Source organism: Engraulis encrasicolus, chromosome 10 (assembly GCF_034702125.1).
Source record: "Engraulis encrasicolus isolate BLACKSEA-1 chromosome 10, IST_EnEncr_1.0, whole genome shotgun sequence".
Lineage (NCBI taxonomy): Eukaryota > Metazoa > Chordata > Actinopteri > Clupeiformes > Engraulidae > Engraulis > Engraulis encrasicolus.
Window position 1 is genome coordinate 8,185,654 of NC_085866.1, and position 12,500 is coordinate 8,198,153.

At 51.1% G+C, this 12,500-nt stretch overlaps 1 protein-coding gene across 11 annotated transcripts in view; it reads right to left on the reverse strand.

The window, feature by feature from the left end:
- The window catches only part of prdm16 (PR domain containing 16), a 422,829-nt gene that overhangs the window by 24,319 nt on the left and 386,010 nt on the right, over positions 1 to 12,500 (reverse strand). For 3 of the 11 annotated variants that reach the window (XM_063207984.1, XM_063207982.1, XM_063207991.1), the window contains 6 exons: positions 11,887 to 12,091; positions 11,078 to 11,225; positions 10,112 to 10,394; positions 6,635 to 8,468; positions 5,668 to 5,755; positions 5,354 to 5,407 (listed from right to left, as the gene is read on the reverse strand). In XM_063207984.1, the coding sequence (XP_063064054.1) occupies positions 5,354 to 5,407; positions 5,668 to 5,755; positions 6,635 to 8,468; positions 10,112 to 10,394; positions 11,078 to 11,225; positions 11,887 to 12,091 (2,612 nt within the window). The remainder of the gene's footprint in view (positions 1 to 5,353; positions 5,408 to 5,667; positions 5,756 to 6,634; positions 8,469 to 10,111; positions 10,395 to 11,077; positions 11,226 to 11,886; positions 12,092 to 12,500) is intronic. The other 8 variants (XM_063207983.1, XM_063207990.1, XM_063207985.1 and 5 more) reach the window with 8 other exon arrangements.

A 12,500-nucleotide genomic window follows, 5' to 3' on the forward strand; every position in this document is an offset into this window, starting at 1 on the left:
CCTACCACCACCACCACCACCACCATACGCTTCGCCACTACCCCAGCCTGGTGCCTCTCATCCAGCCTCCCCTCTCCCAGCCTCTCGTCTCTCCTCCGAACCCACCCTCCTACCACCACCATCACCACCACCACCACCACGCTTCGCCACTACCCCAGCCTGGTGCCTCTCGTCCAGCCTCCCTTCCCCTCTCCCCCACCTGGTCCCTGGTCCCTGGTCCCTGGTCCCTACCCACCCGCTCACTCACATCCTTCCTGGGCCAGAGATGTGACTCAGACACGCTGCTGGCTCACCGGAGTGGACCAGAGTCGCCGAGTCTAAGGTGGAGGCCGGGCGTCCGTGGTGGCGTCGACTCGGCAGCAGCGGTGACATAAGTGACTCGGCCCGAATTGTAGTGCCGTCATTGGGAGCGATTAGTAGGGGCTCTGGCATTGTTTGTTTATTTATTTGTGTGTTTGTTAGACGGAGATGGAGATGAAATCTGGGAAACTTGGGCAGGTTCTGGACTGTATTGTACTTGTACTGCGTGGCCATGGGCTTTGATATACAATGGGAGACGTCACGACGCTCTGTCCCGTGTGAAAGAACAGCTCAGGTAGACTTGCAGCGGAGCTGCTACGGATGCGTGTGTCTGTGTGTGTGTGTGTGTGTGTGTGTGTGTGTGTGTGTGTGTGTGTGTGTGTGTGTGTGTGTGTGTGTGTGTGTGTGTGTGTGTGTGTGTGTGTGTGTGTGTGTGTGTGTGTGTGTGTGTGCGTGTGCGTGTGTGTGTGTGCGTGTGTGTGTGCGTGTGCGCGCGAGTGTGTGTGTGCCTGTGTTTGTGTGTGTACGCATGACATGAGACAATCTGAAACAAGTCAAAGCGATGACACACTATTTACCCTTGACCACCCCACCCCACCCCCACGTCCCACTCCCACCCCCTCCCTGTCTTTGTACACAAACACCAGAGAGCCACACAAAGATGCTTCCTCCCTCCCGGCAGATATAGATAGCTCGCCGGTTTCCTATCTGTCTGAGAAATCCAGATCTCTGCTTGTTGCACACAATTACACACACGGATAAACACACACACACACACACACACACACATGGATACATCCCCTGCCCCTCTCACACACACACACACACAAACACAAATAGATTACACTGAAGGTTGAAGAAGCCTCAGGAGATTACAAAGATGAGGAAGGAAGCTTGTAAATATAAACATAAACACACAAACACACAAGACAAACACCAGAGCATGTAGCATCTGGATGGCCAACTCTGCCCTACAGCAGCCACACTCATCTGGACAGACAGAGGACAGCAATGCAGCTATGCAGCTATGCAGCTATGCCCTGGCCTATGCTCTCCAACAGCCTGTGCATGTGCGGCGTCCGTGTGTGCCTGCATGCGTGTGTGCAGAGGTGCATCTTGCCACCAGGCAAGGCAGGCAGCCGCTTGGGGCCCCAAGCCCCTAGATAGTGAATAACAGCCCACACTTTACCACAGTAGTGGCAATTTTGGTTCAAATGTTCATTCTTTTGCATTTTCGCTTGGGGCCCCACCTGACCCTAGAATCGCCTCTGTGTGTGTGCATGCGTGCGTGCATATGAGAGAGAGAGAGAGAGAGAGAGAGAGAGAGAGAGAGACAGAGACAGAGACAGAGAGAGAGAGAGAGAGAGAGAGAGAGAGAGAGAGAGACAGAGACAGAGACAGAGACAGATAGACAGAGAGTGTGTCTTTGTGTGTGTGTGTGTGTGTATGTATGTGTCTGTCTTGTCTGTGTATATGTAGGGGTGTGTGATTCCGTACCTGTACTTTATATCAGGGATGGAAATAAGCACCCGTCCACCTGCCAATGACGGGTAAATTTCAGTGGTGACTGGTACATTTTTCAACCCACCAGTCACTTTTACTGGTAAAAATGGCTAGTGACTGGTAGATTTTAAAATCTACCTGCCACAGTGAAAAAAATTAAGTTCCACCCCTGCTGTATGTGTCTGTACATGTGTGTGTTCAGTTAAAGAGGCTGCTACTGCTGCTGTTACCGCTGCTTCCACATTCAGAGGCGCATCTTGTCACCAGGCTGGGCAGGCAGCCGCTTGGGGCACCCAAGCCCCAATATGGTGAATAACAGCTCACACTTTACTATGGTATGGCAATTTTGTTTCAAATGTTGGTTCCTTTGAATTTTCGCTGGGGGCCCCACATTACCCTAGAATCGCCTCTGTCCACATTGCTAAAGATCTGTGCTGTCTGCCGTTACCACCACCACCACCATCGCTGCTGCTACTACTGCTACCGCTGCCACCACATTGCTGAAGATCTCTGCTGTCTGCCGTTACCACCACCACCACCATCGCTGCTGCTACTACTGCTACCGCTGCCACCACATTGCTAAAGATCTCTGCTGTCTGCCGTTACCACCACCACCACCATCGCTGCTGCTACTACTGCTACCGCTGCCACCACATTGCTGAAGATCTCTGCTGTCTGCCGTTACCACCACCACCACCATCGCTGCTGCTACTGCTGCAACCGCTGCCTCCACATTGCTAAAGATCTCTGCTGTCTGCCGTTACCACCACCACCACCATCGCTGCTGTGCGGCCTCTTGCTACCGCTGCCTCCACATTGCTAAAGATCTCTGCTGTCTGCCGTTACCACCACCACCACCATCGCTGCTGCTACTACTGCTACCGCTGCCACCACATTGCTGAAGATCTCTGCTGTCTGCCGTTACCACCACCACCACCATCGCTGCTGCTACTACTGCTACCGCTGCCACCACATTGCTAAAGATCTCTGCTGTCTGCCGTTACCACCACCACCATCGCTGCTGCTACTGCTGCTACCGCTGCCACCACATTGCTAAAGATCTCTGCTGTCTGCCGTTACCACCACCACCATCGCTGCTGCTACTGCTGCTACCGCTGCCACCACATTGCTAAAGATCTCTGCTGTCTGCCGTTACCACCACCACCACCATCGCTGCTGCTACCGCTGCCTCCACATTGCTGAAGATCTCTGCTGTCTGCCGTTACCACCACCACCACCATCGCTGCTGCTACTGCTGCAACCGCTGCCTCCACATTGCTGAAGATCTCTGCTGTCTGCCGTTACCACCACCACCACCATCACTGCTGCTACTGCTGCCTCCACATTGCTAAAGATCTCTGCTGTCTGCCGTTACCACCACCACCACCATCGCTGCTGTGCGGCCTCTTGCTACCGCTGCCTCCACATTGCTAAAGATCTCTGCTGTCTGCCGTTACCACCACCACCACCATCGCTGCTGCTACTACTGCTACCGCTGCCTCCACATTGCTGAAGATCTCTGCTGTCTGCCGTTACCACCACCACCACCATCGCTGCTGCTACTACTGCTACCGCTGCCTCCACATTGCTGAAGATCTCTGCTGTCTGCCGTTACCACCACCACCACCATCGCTGCTGTGCGGCCTCTTGCTACCGCTGCCTCCACATTGCTGAAGATCTCTGCTGTCTGCCGTTACCACCACCACCACCATCGCTGCTGCTACTGCCCGCTGATACTGCTGCTACTGCTGCTACCGCTGCCTCCACATTGCTGAAGATCTCTGCTGTCTGCCGTTACCTCCACCACCACCACCGCTGCTGTGCGGCCTCTTGCTACAGTGCAAGGGGAGCAGATCCCCAGCCGCGATAGCCCAGTTCCCAACAAGAGGGCCCATTCTGCTGGACACAAACACAGGAAGCGGGCTGATGGACGCGGAGACATTATCTGGCCGGCCAGGGGAGAACCGGCACGGGAAGTTATTAGCGCCGCACTCCGCCACGGCAGCTAAAGGGGGGAGGTGGAGGAGGTGGGGGAGGTGGAGGTGGGGGTGGGGAGGAGAGGGGAGAACAATGTGCTGGCTAAGTTTAGGCTCCGCGTGGGACACACAGGAGTGTAGCGCAGTGCAGTGCAGTGGAGTGGAGCCGGGCCGAGAGGAGCGGAGAGAGAGAGAGAGAGAGAGAGGCGCACAGTGGGGCTGAATGGAGGAGGGGGAGGGGGAGGAGTGGAGGAGTGGAGTATTGGAGTGGCCCAGGCTCTAAAGGTCAATATTAATAATGCTATCATCATTGTTTATCAGGACTCAAAGGTGGGAATGGGACTGGATAGGCCAAACTAACAATCAGGTCCCCAGGCGGGGGGGTGTGGGGGGGGGGGGGGGGGGTGGCGATGGGTGGAAGTGTGTGTGTGGGGGTGTGTGTGGGGGTGGAGGGTAGTGGGGGGGTGGGGAAGGCCCCGAGATGATTTTTCAAAGCCTCAGAGATAATGCTGTGAACTTTGGCTTTGTTTGGCACGTCAGGGCCACCGTAGCGCCATAGCGCCATAGGACTTTTTATTTTTTTAATGATTTCTGTTTTTTTTTTATGGCGGCTGCTTACTGCCTGGGCTGTCCCTGAGAGATGGAGAATGCTGGGAACCTGAAATCCTCTTGTTAAAGCTAGGAGCCAGCCTCTCTCCCAGGAGTTCAGGGGAAGAGAAGGAGAGACGAGCCAGACAGAGAGATGGAGGGATAGAGTAGAAGAACTGGGAGGTAGAGAAATGGGGCAGTCAACTCTGACTAACTGAGAGGTGGAGAAAACAACTGAGGCACGGACTGGAGGGAAACTGATATTGAAAATGAAGCAGCGAGAAGTGGATTTGGAGGTGAAGAGGGATATACTGTAGTGAGATAGAGAAAGAGTGAGAGAAAATGAAATGGAGAGAGAGAGAGAGAGAGAAAAAAAAGGGAGTGGGAGAGAGAGAGAGAGAGAGCTAGAGAGAGAGAGAGAGAGACATACAGACAAGAGAGAGAGAGAGAGAGAGAGAGAGAGAGAGAGAGAGAGAGAGAGAGAGAGAGAGAGAGAGAGAGATAGAGAGAGATACAGACAGACAGACAAGAGAGAGAGAAAGAAAGAGAGAGAGAGAGAGAGAGAGAGAGAGAGAGAGAGAGAGAGAGAAAGAAAGAGAGAGAGAGAGAGTAAATCATCAGGGCTCCTGTCCTCCTCTTGCTAGCCTCCATGTGCTATTCATTTGCAGTGTGCTGAGCACAGCTGAGCGGCCTATAAATTCAGGTGATGCTACATATCACAATATCATAAGCACACAGGAGGATAAATTAACGGGACTGTAATGGGATCCCCTCTGTGTGTGTGTGTGTGTGTGTGTGTGTGTGTGTGTGTGTGTGTGTGTGTGTGTGTGTGTGTGTGTGTGTGTGTGTGTGTGTGTGTGTGTGTGTGTGTGTGTGTGTGTGTGTGTGTGTGTGTACAAGACAGAAAGGGAGTGAGAGATATGTTGTGTGTGTTCACCGACGAGTGTGTGTAATGTAATGTAATGTAATGTGTGTGTGTAATTCACCTGCATGGTGTGGAGGAACTGGGGGAAAGGCCTGAGGTTCTTGTAAGGAAAAGTCTGTGTGTAATAGAAAAAGATACAGCATGTGTGGTGGGAGTGTGTGTACCATATGTTTGTCAGACTGCTGAGAGTCAGTGAGTGAGTGAGTGAGTGAGTGAGTGAGTGAGTGAGTGAGTGAGTGAGTGAGTGAGTGAGTGAGTGAGTGAGGGTGTCAGTGTGTGTATGTCTGTATGTTTTTGTATTAACGTGTGTGGGTGTGTGTGTTTGATTAAATGTGTGTAACTCTACTGTACTGCATGTGTGTATGACTTGATTACCTGAGGGTGGAAGAGCAGGGGCGAGGGGCGTAGGTACTTCTCCTTCAGTGCTCCTACAGGGTCCACCAGCTTCCTCTTCTCCACCCTGCTGGACAGCAAGACCAAGGGTTACGTACGCGCGCAGGGGGACAACACACACTTTAGCTTACATGTTAAAACCCATACACACATTCAGCACATGTTCTCACACTCTAAAGCGACGTACACACACAAAGCTAGCTTTTTGCTTGCTCGCCTACTCGCCACTCTTTCATGGAACGTTCGCTGAAAGTTCAAAGTTCAAGAACATGCGAGAAGTACCGAGCTCTGCATTCCAATTGGTTACTCGCTTACTCATCTCGCTCGAAGATAAAATATTTTCAACTTGGGATCCACCCACATCGCATCGCTTGTACAGTACTCGCATACTCGCCTGCGAGTCTTGCTGGAACACATCGACATTCTATTGACTTCATTCGCTGAGCAAGTAACTAGTATCGATGTGTGTGTACGGCCTTTTATCCTATGCTAATAGTTATGTACACATGTCACACACCCACACATAACCCAGAATTGTTCTTTTTTTCATCAACCAGATATATACTGTACTGTATGAAGATCCAAAGTTTAGGACCATACTGCCTCTCAAGTCCATTTGCTTACAACTACTGTAAACTCTTAATTTCATAGGTAGAACACACTGCCTTCACAATTCATTGTCATCATGTATCTATTTTTTTGGGGGGGGGGGGTATTTTGCTTTTATTTTTGACAGGACAGTGGAGGAGAGAAAGGAAACGAGTGGGGAGAGAGAGAGATGGGGAAGGGTAGGTAAAATGACCCGGGCCGGATTGGAATCGAACCCGGGTCGCCAGAGTAGTAGTCCAGTGCCCTTGCGTTAGGCCACGGCAGGGCCATTGTCATCATTTATTGAAGTGAAACACCACACACACACACACACACATAAGCAGCCCTCGGTCTGAAATACCTGTAGATGGGATCCATGAAGAAGGGTGAGGGCTTGGCGTAGTGGAGGGAGGGCTGCTGTGGCGAGCCCATGTGCTGGGCCAATGAGAGGGGGATCTGGGACAGCGGCGACGGGTGCAGGCCTTGTGATTGGCCAGGACCCTGGAGCTCCTCCTTAGTGGGCATCTTTCCTCCTCCCCCACCACCTCCCCCACCACCGCTGCTGTTGCTACCACTGCTGTACATGTGGTTCTTGCGCTGCTCGCTAGGGGGCGCTAGGCCTCCGTTGTGGCTGCTGGAACGGTTGCGGCTGCCGATGCTCAGGTCCAGAGGTTGGTCCTCGCCCGAGAGGAGGGACGAGCCAATGGGATTGGCCGACTTGCCGACAGGAGGCGGGCCTACGACAGCGGGCGGCTTCACTTCCTTGGGCTTGTTGCTGAGGTCGAAGGGGGACTCGCCGCCGCCACCTCCTGGTGTGGTGGGAACAGCGCCGGGTAGAGAACCACCACCCATCATCTTCTGCAAGTGCTGTTGCTGCTGCTGCTGCTGCTGCTGCTGCTGCTGCTGCTGCTGCTGTTGTTGCTGTTCGCGAGGCGACTTGGGCTCGGCCTTGAAGAACATGTTGGGGTTGAGGGCCCGGTCGGCAAAGGGGTAGAGCGAGTGCGGGAAGTTGGGCAGGAACTGGAAGGGGAACATGGAGTGGTAGGGCAGCGCGGCCATCTTCTGCTTCTCCTGCAGGCCCATCAGGCCCGGCCCAAAGTACTTCTCGGCGATGGAGGCGATGGCCTTGATGGAGTCGGTGGCGGCGGACGCGCCGCTGGGTGGCAGGGCCTGCTCGTCGGGGGGCGGGAAGAAGGAGTGCTGCGGTCCGGCACCGCCTCCTCCCAGGAAGGCCGGCCTATCGGGGCCTGCGGTGGCTGACGGATGGGCCGATCCGGCCAATGAGCCGCTGTTGAGGAGCTCGTCGTGTTTGGCTGCAGCTCTTTGCTCGGCCTCCTGCCGTTGCTGCTGTTGCTGCTGCTGCTGCAGCTGGCGCTGCTGCTTCCGGCGTTCCCGCTTCTCGCGCTCGCGCTCGCTCTCCTCGGCGTCGCTCTCCAGCTCGGAGCCGGACGCCGTGTTCTCGCCCGTGGTGGTGTCCAGGTCCGTGCCGCTGGTGGTGTTCACGTCCTCCAGGTCGCTGGCGTCCGAGCCGTCGCTCAGCTTGCCCTTGCCCACCTTCCCCTCGCCGGGGAACATCAGCTCGCTCTTGACCCCGTCGCCGCCGCGCTCCGACTCCGACTGCCCGCCGTGGCTGTTGTTGTGACCGCCGGCGTTGCCCGGGGTGCTATTATTACCCATGGAGGTGACCAGCGAGAGCGGAGGGCCGTCCAGGGGGCTACGAGGCAGCTTCCCGTCCAGCTGCTGCTGCCCACCACCCAGGGGGCTCTTGAGGAGGGAGCTGGGGGGCAGCAGGGGGGCTCGCGGGTACAGCGAGGGCGGGAAGATGCCGGGGAAGCCGTGGGCGAGCGTGGGGAAGCCGGGCGGCGTCGGGGAGAAGGGCAGGCCGCCGTGGTGGGGGTGGGCGCGCGATGGAAAGTAGTCCCCGAAGCCCAGGCCGGCGTGGTTGAGGCCCGGGTGGTGCGCCTTGGCCTTGGGCATGATGGGGCTGGAGGTGAGCGGGATGCCGGAGGAGAACATGCCGCCGGGGGCGTAGTGGTTCTTGCCCTCGCAGAAGCGCCGGTGCTTGTTGAGGGAGGAGGTGGTGCTGAACATCTGGCCGCAGTCCTTGCACTTGATCTGCGTGCGGCAGTCGGCGTGCATGCGCTTGTGCCGGCACAGGTTGGAGAACTGCGTGTAGGACTTGTGGCACACCTCGCCTGGTGAAGAGGACGTGGACAAGCAGGGAGCAGGGCAGGGGACGAGAGAGAGAGAGAGAGAGAGAGCGAGAGAGACAGAGAGAGAGAGAGAGAGGGAGAGAGAGAGAGAGAGAGAGAGAGAGAGAGAGAGAGAGTGCAGGGGATAAAAGGAGGGGAGAGAGGAGTGAAGGAGGGGAGGAGGGAGGGGGTGGAGTAGGGGAAGAGACACACAGGAGCACTAAGGGTTAATTCGACATTGTCCACCAAATCTATTATTTCACATTATTTATTAGAAGATATTACATCAATATGACATCATATTACTGGCTCATGCTGCAGCCTGTGTCACTGGAAACAACAGTTCTGCCTCTCCTGACCAAACTCATGGGTAGGAGTTCACAGGAGAGAAGAAACGCAGCAGTTTAAACTCTTTAGTGGACTAGCACAGATTTTTATTTACACCATTAGCAGATTACTCTTATTAAAGAGCGTAAATCATCACATCATCAACATATTATGCGGTAGCATTGTGCAGACATCATCATCAGGATACATATGCATGGATATTATTGACATATGCATGCATAGGCATCACCAATCAAATGAGAGTGCAGAGAGGCAGCGGAGGAGCACAGAAATAAAGGAGGGGGAGAGGTAGTAAAAAAGCGAGGGAGGAGGGAGGAGGGAGGAGGTGGGGAATGGAATGGAGGGATGAGGAGAGGAGGATGATGATGAGAGGATGAGATGAGAAGGATGGCATCGATTCAGCGTCCGTCAAGCGGGACATAGCCGGTGACAGAGACATTGGTACCTTTACATGTCAAATCTGCCCGAGCCATAGAAAAGCAATTAGGGACCCCTCAAAAGGGCAACACACACACACTGACATGCACACGAGAGTGCACGCACGCACGCACGCACGCACGCACACACGCACGCACGCGCGCACGCACACACACACACACACACACACACACACACATACACACACACGCACGCACACACATGTACAAACACACACACACACGCACGCACGCACGCACATATGTACAAACACACACACACACACACACACACACACACACACACACACACACACACACACACACACACACACACACACACACACATGCACGCACGCACGCACACACGCACACACACACACATATGTACAAACACACACACACATGTACAAACACACACACACACACACACGCGCGCGCGCACGCACACACACACTCGCACGCACTTGCACACACAAATTTATACATACACGCACACAAGCAAAATCAACAAAGGAGGGAGTGGGAGAGGTTACGAAACAAGGCAAAAAAAGCAGGAAGAAGGAAAAAGAAGAAGGCATGAAAGAAAGAAGGAAAGAAAAGAGAGGGAAGAACACAAACAAAATGATAAAGGGAGGCAAGGGGAGACAGAAGCAAAAATAAAACAATCACAAACAAAACCGATAAGAAACATAAGCAAACCAAGGAGCGAACACAAATAAAGGTAAAGAAAGAAAAGAAAAACATATAAAAAAAAACACTGAGCAGGAAAGCGGAAAAAAAGAGACAAACAGAAACAGAACAGAAGAACAGAAAGCAGAAACAGTAAGAGAAAAAAAAAGAAAATAATTGCTCTAGAATTGCATTGAGGATTGCTCTGACCTATAACACGACAGAGGTCACTGTCGTGGGAGTTTGAGGAAAGACTGGAGGCCTTTGGACACGGGAAATGATATCTTAGAGAGGATGCTGATGGCTGAGACTTACAGATGAACGGCTTGACACTGCTGTGAATGTGCTTGTGCTGCTTGAGGCCCGACGACGTGGCGAAGGTCTTGCCACACTCTGGGCACGTGTGGGCCCGGGCGCCCACGTGCTGCGAGCGGATGTGGCGCTGCAGATTACTGGGGTCTGTGAACACCTGTGCAGGTGACAGGGGGGCACGCTAAGGGTCACATAGATAGACAAGGGGGGCCACGTGTAAAGAGACATCATATCATATCATACAGACAAGTACTACACTGGAATAGGCTAACACAATGGCACACGCTCTCACACACGCTCGCACACACGCACACACACACACACACTCATGCACGCACACATGCACACATTCACACTCTCACACACTCACATATTCTCACACGCTCGCACACACGCACACACACACACACAAACACACACACACACACAGGCGCATAAGCAGACATTCATACAAATAGACACACATGTATGAACACACACACAAAGGTAAAAGTTAAATTATACTAAACAATAAAATAATTATTATTCCATAGGCTATATACGCATAATGATATCCCTTAGCATTTATGTTGATTAACCTACATGGATTTAATTATATGATATTTATACAATTATACACGCATAGGCTACACCCACACATTTAAAATAATAAAATCAAGCATGAATTTGAAGGGTTCTATATCCCTGGCAAACCTAAATGGAAAGAGCACATACGTGTGTTTGATAATTAACTTTGGCTACTTTCACATCGCCCACTTAAGATAAAAAACAATATGGCGAGATGCACTGAGGACAATAGAATTTAAAGATGCAGAATAAATCTAAAAATAATAATTTTGCTCTCCTATTATTTAAGTTATGTACCTTGTCACAGTTTTCACATTCGAAGCGCTTGCCACTGTCATGTGACATCTGGTGGCGAATGAGGTTGGATTTCCAGTTGAAGGCCTTGGGACACTGGTCACACTTATACTCTCTCTCCTCTGTGTGTATGATCATATGCTCGCCCAGACTAATGAAATAAACAAGCACAAAGTCAAATAAGCATCTCCTCATCAGTGAAATACAGAGCCATTCAGCCGCTTACATTGAAAATACACATTTTAAAATATGCACATTGTAATATATTAATTAATACATTATATTAAGACACATTTAATCACAAAAAGATGTTGTTAATTCCAACAGTTAAACATGATAACAAAAATACTAAATAGTAATTGTAATCGGCAAATAAAATGAATGACTATCAGGATGTGTGTGAGACAGTTTGCATGTGTGTTTGTGTTTGTTGTTGTTTTTAATTTTCTACCCATCTACCCATTTTTATTTTTATTGTTAGAGCACTTTGAGCTGCATTCTATGTATGAAAATGTGCTTTATAAATAAAATTACTATTCTTTTTTTTTATTTGCTATTATTATTATTATTATTATTGTGTGTGTGTGTGTGTGAGTGTGTGTTTTTCATGTAGTATACTGTAGGTGTGTAGTGCATTACATTACATTACATTGCATTTGGCAGACGCTTTATAACCAAAGCGACTTTCAAAAGAGGACATAATCAAGCCAACATCACAAGCAAATACAAAGTGCACAGGAAATATACAGAACAACAAGTCTAGTTGCAAAGAGGGGTTCGTTTTTTTTTTAAATTATTATTAAGGTCCACACCTGTATTCGCTGGGGAAGACCTTCTCGCAGTCTTTGCACTCGTGCACGGGCTCGTCGGGGTCGTCCTTCTCCCTCTTGAACTCGTCGCTGCTGAGCGTGTCGAAGAGGGAGGCGGCACTGCCGCACGAGTACTTCTGGTGCCTCCGCAGCTCCAGCTTGGTGCCAAACAGCTCATCGCACTCCTCACAGCGGTACATGGGCTCGTCTAGAGAGAGAAGACACACACACACACACACACACACACACACACACACACACACACACACACACACACACACACACACACACACACACACGCATGATTATGTCAGTGACATTATATCAGGAACAGAAAAAGTGTGTTACTTTACTATGGCAGAATCCGAATTACACGCATCAGCTCAATTACAATCATTCTCGGTGAATTCATCATCATCTTTTTATACCATCTTCATTTCTTAATCCATTTTTATAAACTATGGTTATGATAATCAAATTAAAAAATGCAAAATGCAAAAAAAATTTGAATTTGGAGTGAATTATATATCAAACACTTCTTGAAAACCATTGCATTCTAACCACTATATCAAAATGAATGCATAGAAAAACAAAGGGAAATTTTCTCTTAATCTTTT